General features: G+C 39.6%; 1 protein-coding gene across 4 annotated transcripts in view; it reads right to left on the bottom strand.

The window, feature by feature from the left end:
* The window catches only part of BTLA (B and T lymphocyte associated), a 32492-nt gene extending 24504 nt beyond the window's left edge, over window positions 1–7988 (bottom strand). For 2 of the 4 annotated variants that reach the window (XM_058731423.1, XM_058731427.1), the window contains exon 1: window positions 7450–7978. In XM_058731423.1, the coding sequence (XP_058587406.1) occupies window positions 7450–7537 (88 nt within the window). In that variant the 5' untranslated portion in view covers window positions 7538–7978. Of the gene's footprint in view, window positions 1–7449 lie in introns of all 4 variants that reach the window. The other 2 variants (XM_058731424.1, XM_058731425.1) reach the window with 2 other exon arrangements.
* Window positions 7989–16449: the final 8461 nt, after the last annotated feature.

The raw sequence follows: 16449 nt of genomic DNA, 5'->3' as shown, positions 1-16449 counted from the left end.
ATACTTATTACTTTAACTCTCTGGTAAACACACCCACTACATATGTCAGGTATCCCCAGAAGTTCTAGGAATACCTGGGAAATTTATTGTATGCGTGCAATGTTAAAACAGAGCTCCTATTTAAAGAGAACATCGGTAATCTAAGCAAAACCTTGTGACATGATCTCAGGGGTACAATGAAAACTGACCGAGCCTCAGTCCCTACCACAAGATGAAAGCTACTCACTCACATATATCTACCTGACAAACAACAATGTAATAGAGATCAAAGACATAGAAGTAGTATGAAATAGTAGTTCAGATTTTTCTTCTTCTCTGTGATTATTGTGTGATACTGGTCTTCAGATGGGGATAGGCATCTCTTCCCTGTCCAAACACACACATGCAAACATGCACACATACAGAGAGAGAGAGAGAGAGAAAGAGAGAGAGAGAGAGAGAGGAAGAAACTCATATAATATAAAGTTTCTATAGCAAAAAGGGAATTGGAAAGAATTAAGGAATTAACTTCACAACAAGAGTATGCATAGCACAAATCCATATTTATTCCCTTTGCTTAAAAAAACAAAAGAAATGAGAAAATTGAATTTTCACAATCATCTCCATTATTGTTTCCTCTTTATTTTTATTCTTTTTTCATTTTTTAACATTTATTCATTTTTGAGAGACAGAGAGAGACAGAGCATGAGTGGGGGAGGGGCCAAGAGAGAGGGAGACACAGAATCTGAAACAGGCTCCATGCTCTGAGCTATTAGCACAGAGCCCAAAGCGGGGCTTGAACTCACAGACTGCGAGATCATGACCTGAGCTGAAGTTGGACGCTTACCCAATTGAGCCACCCAGATGCCCCTACTATTTCCTCTTGAAAATTTTTGTTATACTGGTATGTGAAAACATTCTTTAAGTTTGCTTTCATGTGGTATTTATTCAGCACACTTTGAGACAATTTCTTCTAGGCCTAGAATTTCTCATTGTGTGATATGACTATTTGAAGGAAAATTTGAAGTCTACCTCTTCAATCTAGTTTTATTGAGCAATTTGAAGCTTTATGCCATATATCTCTTGGTTTTATCCAGTCTGGGATAATTCTAAAATTGTTTTGTCTTAAAATAGTCATTTTAGTATTTGCCATAGCTTTGTAAGTTAGCAAAACTTACAAAGCACCTGTGTCATTCCCTCTCCCTGAGGGGACAGGACCCACAGAGAGCTTTAGTGATCATCAGGTCAGACAGCACCCGGATAGTGGAAGCCACCTCCAGAATCACTGCTTCACATTCATTGCTGCTTGTGCACAAGCACATGGCACTTTGCGTTATCAAAGTGCTGCAGACTCATCCTCCAGATGGGAGGAAGATAGGGATATAGCTAATGTTTTTGAATTCTTATTATGTGCTATTCACTTTTAGGTACCATGCATATATCGTTTCATTTGATCCTTAAAATTAGTATCTTTATATTTAAGTTGGAGAAACCAAGTATTAGAGAAGCTAAGCCACTTTCTCAAGACAACCAGCTGGTGGGAGGCAGAGCCAGGACCAGGATTGAGTCTAGGCCCGGCTAACTCCACAGCACGAGCCCTTACCTGCCAGGATAGTTGTGGAAGGAAATGAGAACACACAGGAAGAGTTCTTAGCACTGTGGTTGGTTTCTAATAAACAACAATAAGTACCAGGTATTATTATTTGTTTAGGGAAGGGACACAGCAGTTGAGCAAAGCCTACGGGTGGCAGAGACAAGATAGAAACCAGAAGGCCTGCCCTAAGCGCCTCTGCTCTGAGCAGTTATTCCCAACTGTGTTCAAGGATCAGCAGTAATGCATAATGACTGGTATATACATTGGGCAAACAGATATAATAGACATAGAAAAGGCAGTGTATCCCATAGGAAAATGTCCTTTTGTGTGAGAGATGTACTCCCACTGGATTATACTAACCAGCAAAGCCAGCCTTGGCCAAAAGTGGGAAGCAAAACTACCTTTGACTTTGGATATTTTTCCAAGATTTCTCTCAGTACTTCCCCATTACGTCTCTACCAAGTGATAAATGTCTCTTTGTCACGGGCTGTCTCTCCAGCCAAAGGATTCATGTGTGTTCCATTTCTGCAGAGTCCTGCCCACCCTATTTGACAAGAATGAGTATCTAGTGCAGTGTTCGTTGGCCAATTCTGCAATCTTCTCAATGGAGTAGCAAATGTTTTTAGCCAGTTTAATGGGCTGTAAAGAACAATGACTCATACTGACAATTTAAAGAATAGTTCTGGAAGACTTTGACTGCCTGCTATATAGATGGGCCCTTTCCTTCAGAAATGCTAGGCCCTCCACCTTGATCACAGTGCCTTCTGGAAGAAAATCAGTGCAGAAAAAGTCTAGAGCATACCTTAGAAGCCATGTCCAGTAGTATCAAAGAGAGCTTTGTCATTGTATCAGAAACCAACAAAAGTATTTCTATATATTGCCTTCAGTGATAATGTAGTTACTTGTGAGCTCAGAGTAAGTGTGGGTTATGTGTTACTCCAAAGACCCAGGGAACGTCCATCTTGACTTCTTTGCCAGGTACTTCCTCACCTTCCTAATGCACCCTACCACAGAGATCACAATGAGATTCACTGGCTTTTTCAAAACCCAAGAAGATACTTAACAATATCCATGTGAGCAGAAACTGCCAATTGTCCCCCAACATTAATTATCCTCCTTTAATATGGTTGAAGAAAATGAAATAGGGCCATGACCACTCAGCTAGAACCTAAATACCCCAGCCTGCCTTATAGCCACTTCTGGACAATGAGCTGTTTGTGACATATGTGAATTCCAGGTTGATCTCACAACATAAATATGGCTAACAGGAAGGAGAAAAGGAGAAGTTAGCTACACCAGCTAAACCTGAGGTTTCCCTATGACTGACCCAGATGACCCCTCCAACATTCTCATGGACTCTGTTCAAAGTGAACCTCAAATTATACATGTTTAGATTCTGAGCATATGAAAATGATAGCCCTGCATGTGTACAAAAAGACACACACACACAATAATTTCTTCCACAGAGATAAGCATGTAAATCAGAGCCTATAACCATGAGAGGATAGGTAGATAATATTGAGCTTATTTGGAAGTAAGGGAGTGAGGAATATTACAAAAGTGAAGCAAATTACATATGACAGAACAGCTTGCTGACACAATGTAACTCAAGTCACATGACTACCAAACTCTTATTGTTATTTACTGGTAACTGTGGATGATCTTAGACGATGATATGGAATTTATAGGCAACTTTTCTCAAGCCCAAATGAGAGATGGTCTCCCAATACTACTTTAAGGGAATTATCAAGCTAATTAAATTTTGAACTAAAGGAAAAAAAAACCAAACAACATTATTAGCTGAATTTACACAACACTTAGTGATGCATCAAGTAAGTCATGGGAAATCCTCAAGATATAAAGGTTAAAATTAATATGTTCTAAGTGTTTTACAGAATTAATTCACTTAATACTCACAAAATTCCTATATTGGATCAGTGTCAATATTGTCTCATCACTTAGATGGGGAAACAGAACCAGAAAGATTATAGTTACAGGACCAGGAAATGGCAGAGATGGGACAGTAATCCAGATGGTCTGGCTCTAAAGTCCCTGATCCTAATCATTCTGCCACTGCCTTTCCAAGAAACATAGGAAAAGACTGACTTAAGTTTTGGGCCTGATTATGAATGCCTGTGAACATTTTGCATTCAATAATTTTGAACTCTTTTTTTTTTTAATTTACTTTTGAGAGAGAGTGTGTGAATGGCAGTGGGTGGGGGGCGGGGGCACAGAGAGAGAGGGGGACAGAGGATCCCAAGTGGACTCTGAACTCACAGCAGCAAGGCTTATGCAGGGCTCTAACTCATGAACCTCGAGCTCATGACCTCAGCTGAAGTTGGATTCTCAACCAGCTGATACACCCAGGAGCCCCAACAATTCTGAACTCTTAAGATAAAACTTACAAATAAGGAAAATTAAGTAGGAAAGCCCCAGTGAAGCAAGATAACCAGCATTTGTCTTCAGTATGACAATAGAGAAAATTTTGATAGTGCAACAGATAAAGGAACTATTAATTAAAGAATTATCAGTGTTAGGAAAGTCTACTCAAGGCTCTTATCAGCACAGGAGTTCATCTTTTCACACCTTAATCCACAAAGTCCTTTAGCTGCAGAATATATTCCTAGACATTTACGTAAAAGGTAATCATATTTTGTGGCAGACATTTTGATAATAACAAAGCACAGGCACTTGGCAGAAGACAGAGTTCTATCTCTAGCATACCATGTACACATTTCAATAGGAACAGATAGCTAGAGCCATAGAAATAAGTCTGAAAAAGACGCCGTGTTACAAAACAGAAACTTAAAAAATGATAGACAGGCACGGGACACCTTCTTCCCTGTTTCTGCCCAGACACAAGGACATGGCCAGTTTGTGGTGGAGCGGAATACCCTGTGTGGGATGTGGGGTACGGATCCATGGGCCATACTGAACTATCACAATGAAGGAGAAAGGACACAGGCAAGAGCCAAGTGGAGAGTGGCCCTAACTACTGCGTTCTCAAGGGAACTATAAGTGTCCACTGGTACTAGACTAGAAGTTTTTTTTTTTTTAATCACAGTAAGCAGCAATCAAAGATTTACTACTGTCTTCATTTCAGACCATATATAGTGCTAAGAAATACCCACATATTAATTGCACTACTCCTGCCTGCTTGAAGACAGAATCCTTGGTCCAAAGCCTTGTAGCTGGACCTGCTCCATGGTGATGCGTCTTCACCTGCAGCCTAGTTCTTTTTGGTATAATCTGCCCATCTGTGCATGAAGGGAAGGTGCTGACACCTTTATTACTTTCATCAGGACAGAAGTCATACCCAGATACCAAGAGGCAGAGTTCCCTCTGACTTTTTTGAGAAACACAAAAAGCAAGCAAGCATAATTTTAAGGAACAATTTTAAACAAGAAGTTTGTAGAGAACATAACATTTTTCCAACCTTATCACAGACACAGAGTCATTCCTAGGAAGAGGCACACAGATCTCACATTGCTTTTAAGTGGATGGAAAGAAATCTATAAAAATTATTTTTAAGCCTTTTGAAACTCTGCCAGTGTAAAGAATGCAGTAGTTAAGTGTAACATAGGAAACCCCCAAGATATATAGGTTAACATGAATGTGGTTTTAAGGAACAGAGCCTTCAGCTCTGTCTGGAGGAACAAATTTCACCAAACATTTATCTCAACCTGTATCTTAAATGTAATGCAAGTCATGTTGCAATCTATCAACTGCTTTATAATATACCTGGCTGGCACTTTATCTGAGGCTTTCTGTTTAATTTTCCAAATAATTCGATCCACTATAGTTGGGACTAAACATATTGTGCAACATATTTCATTTTTTCATTTTGTTTAGCTTTAAAAGCTCAACTATTTTAAATGATAATGTTAATGCTTATTTCCCATTTAACTGAATTTTGGGGAGGTTTGTTTGGTTTTGCTTAGCAAAAACACCGTTAACATTTGTCAGCTTTTATTATGTGCACTTTTTATACCAGGCACTTCACCCATATTATTGCATTTATAGTCTTCACAATAGGCCCATAATTTAGGTACAATTGTTATCTCTATCTTACAAATGAGGAAATGAAGAATAAGAGAGAAGAAGAAACTTAACCAAGGTCACATAGCAATGGGCAGAGCCAGTAAACAAACTCGGGCCTAACACCCATGTATGGTTTTATAAGCATATTGGGAAAGGAATAAAAGTTGTACCCCACCTCCAGGGTGAAATAGCACTGAAAATTCTTTTACTCCATTTCACACAGGATAGTTTATGTATTCTTCAAATTGGTATGAATTCTGTTTTTTAATGTTTATTTATTTTTGAGAGAGAGAGAGAGACAGAGAGAGAGAGAGAGAGAGAGAGAGAGAGAGAGAGAGAGAGAAACAGAGCATGAGTAGGGGAAGGTCAGAGAGAGAGGGAGACAGAATCCAAGGCAGGCTCCAGGCTCTGAGCTGTCAGCACAGAGCCCGATGCAGGGCTCGAACCCACGAAATGTGAGATGATGACCTGAGCCAAAGTCAGATGCTTAACTGACTGAGCCACCCAGGCACCCCAGAATTCTGTTTAATATTTGACTCCAGTTGTAACTGGGATTTTAGGCATCTGATGGAAAGTGAAAAACCCAGCCAGCCATCTAAGCACCCCATCAACGTAATACCAAATATTTGCACACATGAAAATGTTTAGGTGACTGGGAATTTTTACTTTGCACCTGGTTGTGAGCCATCCTTGCATCATGAAGACAAATTCCAAACCACACTGTTCCAGAATTTAAGATGACGTTCTATAGGATTTCAGTGACCATATTTTCTGATTTAAAACCACAGCACACAAACTAATGTGAGTATGTGTATTTGCAGGGATAACAAGGCAGGATATTTGCAATCAGACCTGCGAACATCAGAAACACCCGCTAGCTATTTATAGCCTTTCCAATATATGGGCTCCTATATCAGTGTAAGGGAGCAAAGGAACTCACCAGAGGAAGAAATTGCTTTTTTGCCTGCATAAAATCTTTGCAGAAGAACACCATCTATGCAGAACCCAAGCTGTTTTCTATATCATATGACACCCAAGTAGGAACCATCCTCTTTCAGCCTAATAAAAGCAATGACAGAATGCTCCAATCCTAGATTTCTGAGCATTTTCTCTTTCAGTATCCTCCAGGTGCACACCCCACTGAAGCAAATAATACTTTATTTAGTGACACTATTCAAGAGTAACCAGAGTCAGATATAACCTCAGCTATCAAACACCTACCCAACGGAACACTATAGCACTCTGCTTGCTTCAGTTTGGAAAAGACCAGCTATTTAGTCACCATCAAGATGGCATCCAGAGCATTTTTGCCAGAAATAGTGATAAATTTGTACTTTATTTAAACATCCGCCCAATTCTCTGTCCTTACTATCAGAACATGTTTTTTTTTTTTTTTAGTTTTATTTATTTTGAGAGAGAGAGAGAGAGAGAGAGAGAGAGAGAGAGAGTGGAGGAGGGGCAGAGAGAGGGAGAGAGAGAGAATCCCAAGCAGGCTCCACACTGTCAGCAGAGATCCCAATGCGGGATTCAATCCCATGAAGTGTGGGATCATGACCTGAGCCGAAATTAAGAGTCGGACACTCAACCAACTGACCTGCCCAAGTGCCTCCCATCAGAACATGTTTTTAAGAAAATCAGCCATGCCATGACTTGAAAACGATGTTACTGAGTTTATGTTCTAAAATGCGCTCACAGAGCAAACCTCACTCTATGGTTTCAACTAACATTATCCACTTGACATAAATAATACATCCTGCTAACATCGGCAAGCAAAATTATTCCCTCCAACACCCCCTGGGAAATAAAACAAGACATTATTTAAGTAAGTGTCTTACCGTTGATACTCCAGATGCCCAGATGTGGGATTAGGAAGAGCACCCAGGACATTTTCTCAATTCCAAGCATGCCAGGTGATCTCTTCATTTCCTGTGCATATCAGGGATGGAAAAAGTCCAGTAGACTTCTCTTCTTTCCTTGAATTCCTCAGGCTTGGACCACGTTACCTACCTCAGTGACATCTGTGAAATACAGAAGAGCAAGGAGGCAGCAGAAGATAGTAGGAAGAGCTTGAATAAATTTGTAAAACAAAGTGAGCAGAAAGATTACGTGGTACTCTATTGTGTGGTTTTTGCTTCTTGTCAAATCGGCTTCTCACTTTCAAACACTATGATCTGCAAAGCAGCTCAGTCCTTAACTTCTCCTTCCGCTTACCACCCTTTTTGCCCCACACTGAGGTTTTCTCATGTTCAGTGGCATGAAAAATCAAACTTTAAAGAAGTCTATAGTGTTGCAATCTTTAGGTTGAGATTTCAATCACATTAAGTTCAGGGAATTCATGGTAAAAAGTACCTATGGTAAGTATGCCTTTTCCCATTTCATAGCTTTAGATTATGAAACTTCTTTTATGTAAAAGGTCTTAGATTTTTCTTCCCAAACATCATGTCATGGCAAGATGAGAATGCTTATTGTCATTACACCAGTGATTTATCTGAGGTTATGGAGAATATGAGTGACAGGAAGCACTTCCTCAACAGATGAGGGAAGGGTAAGTGTCTTTAATCTGTAGTTAGATATCAATGGAACAAGACCATCGTTAATATTAGCTACATGTTCTCTCTAAATAATAAAGTTCCGAGCTAAATGACATCTTGAATACCAATTAAAGGAAACTTCCATTTTCAACATTCTTCATGTGGTTATTGTCTGGATGAAACAGAATAGAAATAAGAGGAAGAAATGGAAAAGTTTAAGATCAGATAGCTCAGGGTGGAGGTAGGACTGTTTTCTCCAAGTTAGCTGTGCTTCTAATTATGGAAGCTAATTAAATTCACCCATTTGAGATTCCAAATGAGAAACTGAGACTTGTGACATCTCTGGTCATTGGCAGAAGTTGACCTTGTAAGTCTTTCTCCCAGAGGCTGGTGATTTTCTAACAAGACCAAACTTCAGTGGTTTTAAACAAGTTAAAAAAAAATAGCTATATTAATTTAAACAGATATTGTGTGATGGTTGGAGAAACCAAGATGAATGAGCCATTGTTCCTCATTTTAAAGAGCTCAGTGAATGAGTACTGTAATCTCCTCATATCTGTCTTTAGTGTCGGAACTGAAACATTCATGCATTTCAACCACCACAGTTTAACATACAGCAACTGTACCTGTCATCTTGGAGCATCCATTACTTACTAAGTAAACATCCTGTGAAATATTTATGCAGCATTTATAAACTTTTTTTCCGGTGCTCAAGGTGGAATGCAAACTTTCGGTGACAGCTGTATGTCTTTGAAATGGTCCCCAAAGTGAAAAGCCATAAGCCATAAGCCAAAGATCTCAGAATATTGTCCCAAATCAGAGAGTTCATATATGCTTTGTTTATCTCAGCATAAATCCTTTATGATCTACTATTTTAAAAACGTTTTTCCATATTAAAAAAGCCCAAGTTGACTAGATAAAATTTGGAAAAGGTGTTATGCAACATCTAGTGTATTTTTTAAGATATCTATTTTGTTACTTCCATCAGCATGACTTGCCCTTTACCCCTCCACTGCTGCGGTCCTGATAGACCCGCTGTAGACAGAACTCTCCCTCAAAATCTCACTCCTGTCTTCCTTCTAGTGAAGAAGAATGGAAAGAAGCTTAGCTTCAAAGTTTGTTAGCTCAGCTACAAGTCAATTTTGCTTTACATCTCTACCTCATGTAGTAATTACGTTTCTATCCTGACCCTCCCTTCATTATAACCATGTAATTTTTGATTTAAAACAACCCAGGTGCCCTAACTTGGAGGTGCTTGGGTCATTCAGTCAGTTAAGTGTTCGACCCTTGGTTTCAGCTCAGGTCATGATCTTATGGTTCGTGAGTCCAAGCCCTGCATCGGGCTCTGCACTGACAGTGCAAAGACTGCTTGGGATTCTCTCTCTCCCTTTCTCTCTGCCTCTACCTCACATACTCTCTCTCTCTTCAAATAAATAAATACATAAAAAAAAACCTTTTTACTTAAATGTGCAAATTTAAAGAATTTAGTACATTTTAAAAAGGAATTATATTGTATTTTAGAAACAATTTTAAAAAGATGCGTCTATCTCCAATTTTATTGTGAAAGACAAAAATCAAAGTAGAATTTGGCTTCTTAAAATTCATTTTGCAAACAGTGGCACTTGGGTGGCTCAGTCAGTTGAGCATCTGACTCTTGATTTCAGCTCAGGTCATGATCCCAGGGTCATAGGATTGGATCCCGCATTGGGCTCTGCACTGAACATGGAGCCTGCTTAAGATTCTCTCTTTCCTTCTGTCTCTCTCCCATGCTCTCTCTCTCTAAAATAAAATACTAAATAAAATTCATTTTGCAAACTTCTTAGGAGGTACATAGAGGGCAAATTCTTCAGTTCACTTACAGATTCAGTTGCTTTCTTGAATCATGAAGCAGCTGTACTTTCTCCAAGATTTTTACCCCAGGGGTGGGGTCAGAAAAACAGGAATCACAAAACAGATGCCAGACCCTAGAGAGGTCTTAGCACTGACATCGTATTCTGTGTCTCCCTCTCTTTCTCTGCCCCTCTCCTGCTCACATTCTGTCTCTCTCAAAAATAAATAAACATTAAAAAAATTTAAAAATTTTAGCACCCTGAAAAACACTGCATAGCTTCTACTGTTACGGAACCAAGCTGGAACGCTGGCAGAAAAACCAAGTGACACTCGGAGATTTTGGTGGATTGGAGATTTATTTAACACCGGTGGGCTCAGAGGAGATCATTTCTCCAAAGATCTGAGCACCAAATGCAAGTGGGAATGGTAATTTGTAGTTATCAGCTTCCATGTCTGTGGGGGTTTTCATGTGCGGCAAACAGGGCAAGGAGAACATGGAAGAGGGGTCTCTAAGCTAGAGACCAGAGCTTGTTTTAGTCCTGTGTAAAACCTTATTCATTTTTCCAACACTACCACAAAAGCAGTACAGCATTTAAAACTTTTTTCATTCTTCTGCTTGTTGTCCTTTCCTCATCAATATTCTTGATAGCATTGGTTTCCAAATATGCCTGTACTTTAGAATCAGTCTGGGCATTTTTTATATAGTGGGTGGGATTCCCAGATCCCATCTATATCCATTGGATGAGAATCTCACAGGATTGAGGCCACATACCCCTATTTTAAAGAAATCTCCCAAAGTGATTCTGTTAGCTGATCTGAATGGATACTTGGAAACCAAGTATGAATTTGTGGGATACATGGACTTTTGAGTCACAAAAGACTTGGTACCAAATCTTTGCCACTTATTAGCTATAGAACCTTTCATAAATTTCCTAGATTCTTAGAGTCTATAGTAGACACAGATGTACCACGTGGGTACCCCTTCAAAGACATTTTTCTTAGCTGTGGGGAATGCAGTCAGTAGACAGCTTCCAGGTATAAACTTCTTTAGGGACTGCCCGGTTGAGACTCACCTTGTCCAAGGTCATGATTTTCCAGGACAGCCTGCATCTAGTGATGGAGCAGGGAAAATGTGTAAAAGGCTGGCCATTTCAGCCTCCCATGCGATGTTGATGGGCCATACTTGATCCAGAGGTGCTGGTTGTCAGCCAAGGTTATGGCAGGCCTATATCAGTTTAACTTCTTCCTCTGCCCAGTCTTGCTTCTGCCCTCTTATTTTCACAGGTGCTAATCCCTAATTTATCTCAGTGTCTGCTTCCAGAAAATCAAATTTGTTCCACATCTTGATTTTATGTTCTGTAGAACACAGATGGTAATAACATCAATCTGTCATGTTGGTGAACTGCGATAATGTATGCAAAGTGATCATTAAATTGTATCTATAATTATTCCTGAGTCAACGATGGGGTTAATTTGGACAAGATGGATACCAGGAAACCCTGTGTTAATAAGTCAAAATACAATGGTGGCAGAACAATTTGAATATGTTTATTTGCTAATGGGAGTCACTGTTGCATGGAGATTGAGACTGTGAATAAGCATCGTAACAAAGCTTTGATTAGCAAATAAATGTAGCAGATTAAAGATGGTCTGAATTCCCCCCCAAATTTACAAGGATGGATCGGTCATGCCAGGAGGCCTCAGAAGTAAAGGGTAGAAAGAATTAGAAGCCTGAGGACAGGAGATCTAAAGAAGGGCCTATATTGAGAAAACTCTCCAACCATATATAAGACTGGAAGGAGTCAAAGCAGGGGTGCTATCACAGTAGAACTAGAGGGCTGGGATACAAAAAAAGGATCCATACCCCAAGATGGGCAAAGAGGCCAATTTGATATTGAGCCCTTCTCCTTTGCTCCTTAAAGTATCCCTTGGGTGAAAGGATTGGTCCCATACTATGAGGTGGAGAAGGTTGACCCAAAACATGGTATAAAATACCCTCAGCTGCAAAACTTAGAAGACTGAAGATGCTTTGGGCAGGCAGATGTATACACAGAGAATGCCCAAGAATGCCCTTCTCCCCTTACTTCCCTACTGGCAGACTTGAAGTGTATTCTGGTTCTATCATTTACTAGATGTGTGGCCTTAGACAATTACTTAACTTTGAATCTATTACCTCAGGAATAATAACACCTACTGAAAGGTTGCTATAAGTGTTCAATAAGGGGCTTAAATAGTGCTATATATTTTAAGTTACTATACATGAAACCACCTACCACAGTGCCTTACTCAAAACTAGGATCCTGACAAATGCATTTTCCTTTCTTTCTTCCCATTCAGATACGGACATAAAGTTGACTTCTCTTATATCCTATGCACCTGTGTGTACCAAATTTGTATGTGTTTATAGTACTTACTTGTACTATACTTTTGTGCTATTGTGTATGTTTATAGCATTGCTTTCCTCATGAAACCAACTATGGTTGCATCCATTGCTTTGGATGCATCATAGCATTACAAATTGTTTTATCTTTTACCTTTGTGGATGTGTACATGCTTTGATGTATTTGCAGCTTCAGGTCTCAGCAAAATGTTAGAGTCTGAAGCCATGAACTTGTTCTTTCAGGAGGAATTATGGGGGCTACATGGAAAAGAAGGGTGGCATACCTTATAGATTTCCAGCTACAAGCAGTATAAAGGACCAGGAGCCCCAGGTTCTGTGTCCCCAAATCCATCATCCACTTTGTGAAAGAGGCCATGCTTTTTAGCCAGTGACTAAAGAAAATGCAAATACCAAGGCAGGTCCATTTCTGAGACACAGGACTCCTCTAATGACAGACTTTGGCTTAAGAACTCCCTTATAGCCTTGCCAAACCTTCCTTAGAGTTCATATTAGTCTAGGATACTTCCCCCTAACCTACTTCCTGCTCCCCATCATTATGGATCAGGGTTGCTTTGTGGTCTTTCTCCCATCTCCCCATTTTTCTCTCATACCTCCCCACTTTTTCTCACGGGCATTTCTCCTAATCTAATCCTTGCACAGTTTGGAGCCTGCATTTGGAGAACCCAGTCTAACACGTTAATTTTTCATAGTTACAACAACATAGAATATACAATTTCTTATCTTGCTTCCCCTTTCCTCTTATTCAGTGGGTAGTAATCTTCATAGGGGGAAATATTTTTTTTAGAGGGTAGGAAGGCATGACAGCTAGTTAGTAAAAATACCAGGATTAAATTAGTCAATTTGGGAGAAACTGTAAAGATCAGCCAAATCATGGAGAAAATAGTGAAAATACAGGCAGAGAAAAGAGATAGAAACATGGAAAAGTCACAGTATTTTAACTATAACAGTGATGGTAGCTAAGAGCACTGTGGGAATTTGACCAAAAAAAGTGAAAGGCTTTTTCAGAGCTTCACCGCTCATGCTCACTCACATTTGTCTTCACGGCAGAGTCCTCTTCTTATTTATATGGCTTTATGAGGAGAAAAAAATGCAGATGAAGTAAACTGTAATTTGAAACAAAACACAATGGAGTTAGCTTGGTTTGGAGTAAGGTTAAAGAAATAATTTGGAAGAAGTTGTCCTGAAATGAAATATATACGCATTTAATAACCAGTATAGGGGCGCCTGGGTGGCGCAGTCGGTTAAGCGTCCGACTTCAACCAGGTCACGATCTCGCGGTCCGTGAGTTCGAGCCCCGCGTCGGGCTCTGGGCTGATGGCTCAGAGCCTGGAGCCTGTTTCCGATTCTGTGTCTCCCTCTCTCTCTGCCCCTCCCCCGTTCATGCTCTGTCTCTCTCTGTCCCAAAAATAAATTAAAAAAAAAAAACAAAAAAAAAAACCAGTATGGTACCAGTCAGATCACATGCTGGCCACAGAGCTAGAAAAGCTTTCTGAAGGCCCTAAATGTGCCAGTCATCTTACTTGGTCAATAATTAGGAGATCCAAATTGAGAGACCCCAGGGAAAGGGTCCCAGGAAGTCAGGTAAGCAGGGACTACTTGAGGGCTCAGGATAGCAACTAGTTGCCATTCACCAACTGGTCTGGAAGTGCAGCATTCATATTTTAATGTCTGGTAGAGCTGTGCCAATGGTAACTGACTACCTTTCAGTTGCTTATCCCTTTAATATTGATTAGTCAGTGTTAATAAATCCAAATTACACAGCTGACCCTTGAACAACATGAGGGTTAGAGGCCCCGACTCCCCCACACAGTCAAAATCTGAACATAACTTTTGACGCTCTCAAAACTTAAGTATTAATAGTGAGAGCCAGGAGAGATCACTTTTTACTGTGATCTACAATTTGCTGGAGAAAGGAACTGCTCACACAAGAGATGATTAATCTCACAGGACATTTTAAGTGGATACTGGCGACACTCAAGGTCACTGCAGTAGCAATAGCAGGTGGCTATGAAATTACTACAACACTACAGTATATACTATGGTACATTTTATGAAGTTACAATTTAATACTAGATCTATGTTTGTTTACATTTCTCTCAACTGTGCATGCCACCATATATAGTCCATTAAGTGTTTGTGTTTGTGAGATTTGATAAATTTTAACTTTCTATATTTTGTGCGTATTTTATGTATATTAGTGTACATTTTATGGTAGTAAATAATAAACTAGACTAGTATCTATGCATTTATGACATACCTTTTTCCTAATTTTTTCTATACTTCCAGGCTATGGGGTTCATCTGCGAAGTTCTTCAAATTGTTGCAAATCTCCAAAACATTTTCCAAAATATTTATTGAAAAAAAAAAAAAAAATGTGTAAGTGAACCTGCTCAATTCAAACCCATGTTGTCCAAGGGTCAACTGTGATTCTCAATTGTCCAACATAGTAGCATCTAGTGGGTAGAGGCCAGACATGTGGCTCAACATCCTACAATGCATGGGACAGAACTCATAACAAAGAATTATCCAGCTCAAAATGTCAATGGTGCTAAGATTGAGAAATTCTGGTGTAGAATGAACCAATATGCAGTATCTGCCTCAAACTTCTCTAGATTCACATTCCCTGGTGGCAGTGGAGGCCCTAGAAGTCATTTCTGGAGACTCAGAAAGCAGAGTCTTACACTAAGTACTAAAGAACCACACAATGATCATGTCCAAAAAAAAAAAAAAAAAAAAAGCTTTATAACAAATATAGGGACTATGTTTTGTGACCACTTGAGTTTCAGGCTTCCACCCCACTTTGCAAGGCCTCTGCATTACTGCATCTTGGAACTGATGAAAATTTATGATAAATATAAAACTCTCTACTCCTTCAATTCAAACTTGAAGAATTTGAAGAAGTACCTATATCAGTCTTTTACCAAAGCCATCTCAAGTTCCATTTTAGATGGGTTCCCCCTAAAGCAAACCCCAATTCAAGGACTCAAGTGCAAGCAGTTTATTTTGAGATGTTCCCAATACAATAGGGGAGTGAAGAACACAGGAAGGAGAAGAAGGCTAATAGGTAGTGTGCTTTCTAGCAAGTTATTGCTGTGAATAACGTACTTAATCCTCACCTCAGGAACGCTGAAAGCCAACAATGAACGGATGCCTCAGTCATCCCACTCAAGGACTGAGGAAGTTGGGGCATTTAACCATTTTATTAGTTTCCTATTGCTACTATAACAAACATGGTGGCTTAAAATAATACAAATTTATTATTTTACAGTTCTGAAGGTCAAAAGTAAAAAACAGATCATACTAGGCTAAAATCATGGAGACAGCTGGGCTGCATCTGGAGGTTCTAGAGGAGAGTTTGTTCCCTTGCCTTTTCATCTTCTAAACATGACCTGCATCTCTTGGCTAGTATCCCCTTCCTCCATCTTTAAAGCCAGCAGCATAGGATCTACAAATTGCTCTCTGTGACTTCCTTCTTTCAGTTATAAGGATTATGTGGTAAAACTGGCCACACCTGGATAATTCAGGATAATCCTCCTTCTAAAGATCATGAACATAGTCACTTCTACAGAATAACTTTTGCCAAGTAAGGTAACATATTTGTAGATTTAGGGGATTAGGATGTGGACATCATTGAGTGGGCCATTGTCCAATTATATACATATGCTCTTATCAGTCATTAAAGACTGCTCCCAAGAGGGGCATTAGCATTTCTAGCCTGCTGCTCAGGTAAACCAACCAGACTTTGGTGGCCAGGGAAAGCTTGTAAGCAGTGAAATACAGGTGCCAGCAATTGGAAGTTGGGCAATGTCCACAAAAGTGGCTGAGGGTAAGGAATATAGGTGGGGCCCACACACCCTATGCTGCAATTCCTCTTGGATACAAGCCAATAATCAGAAAGCACAACCATTTTGTTAGTTTTCGTTTTGGTTTAAGAGGGAAAAAAAGGAAGGGAGGGAGGGTGAGATGATTAAAAATCATAGGAATCTATGTAAAGATAATGTCTATATGTAAGAAAATGTTTACATAAAGGTGGAGGAGAGACACAGAATTCAAAACGCAAGCCACCATATTTT

Source organism: Neofelis nebulosa, chromosome 5, assembly GCF_028018385.1.
Source record: "Neofelis nebulosa isolate mNeoNeb1 chromosome 5, mNeoNeb1.pri, whole genome shotgun sequence".
Lineage (NCBI taxonomy): Eukaryota > Metazoa > Chordata > Mammalia > Carnivora > Felidae > Neofelis > Neofelis nebulosa.
The sequence above is the reverse complement of the archived record's forward strand: the minus strand, read 5'-3'. Positions and strand labels throughout refer to the sequence as shown.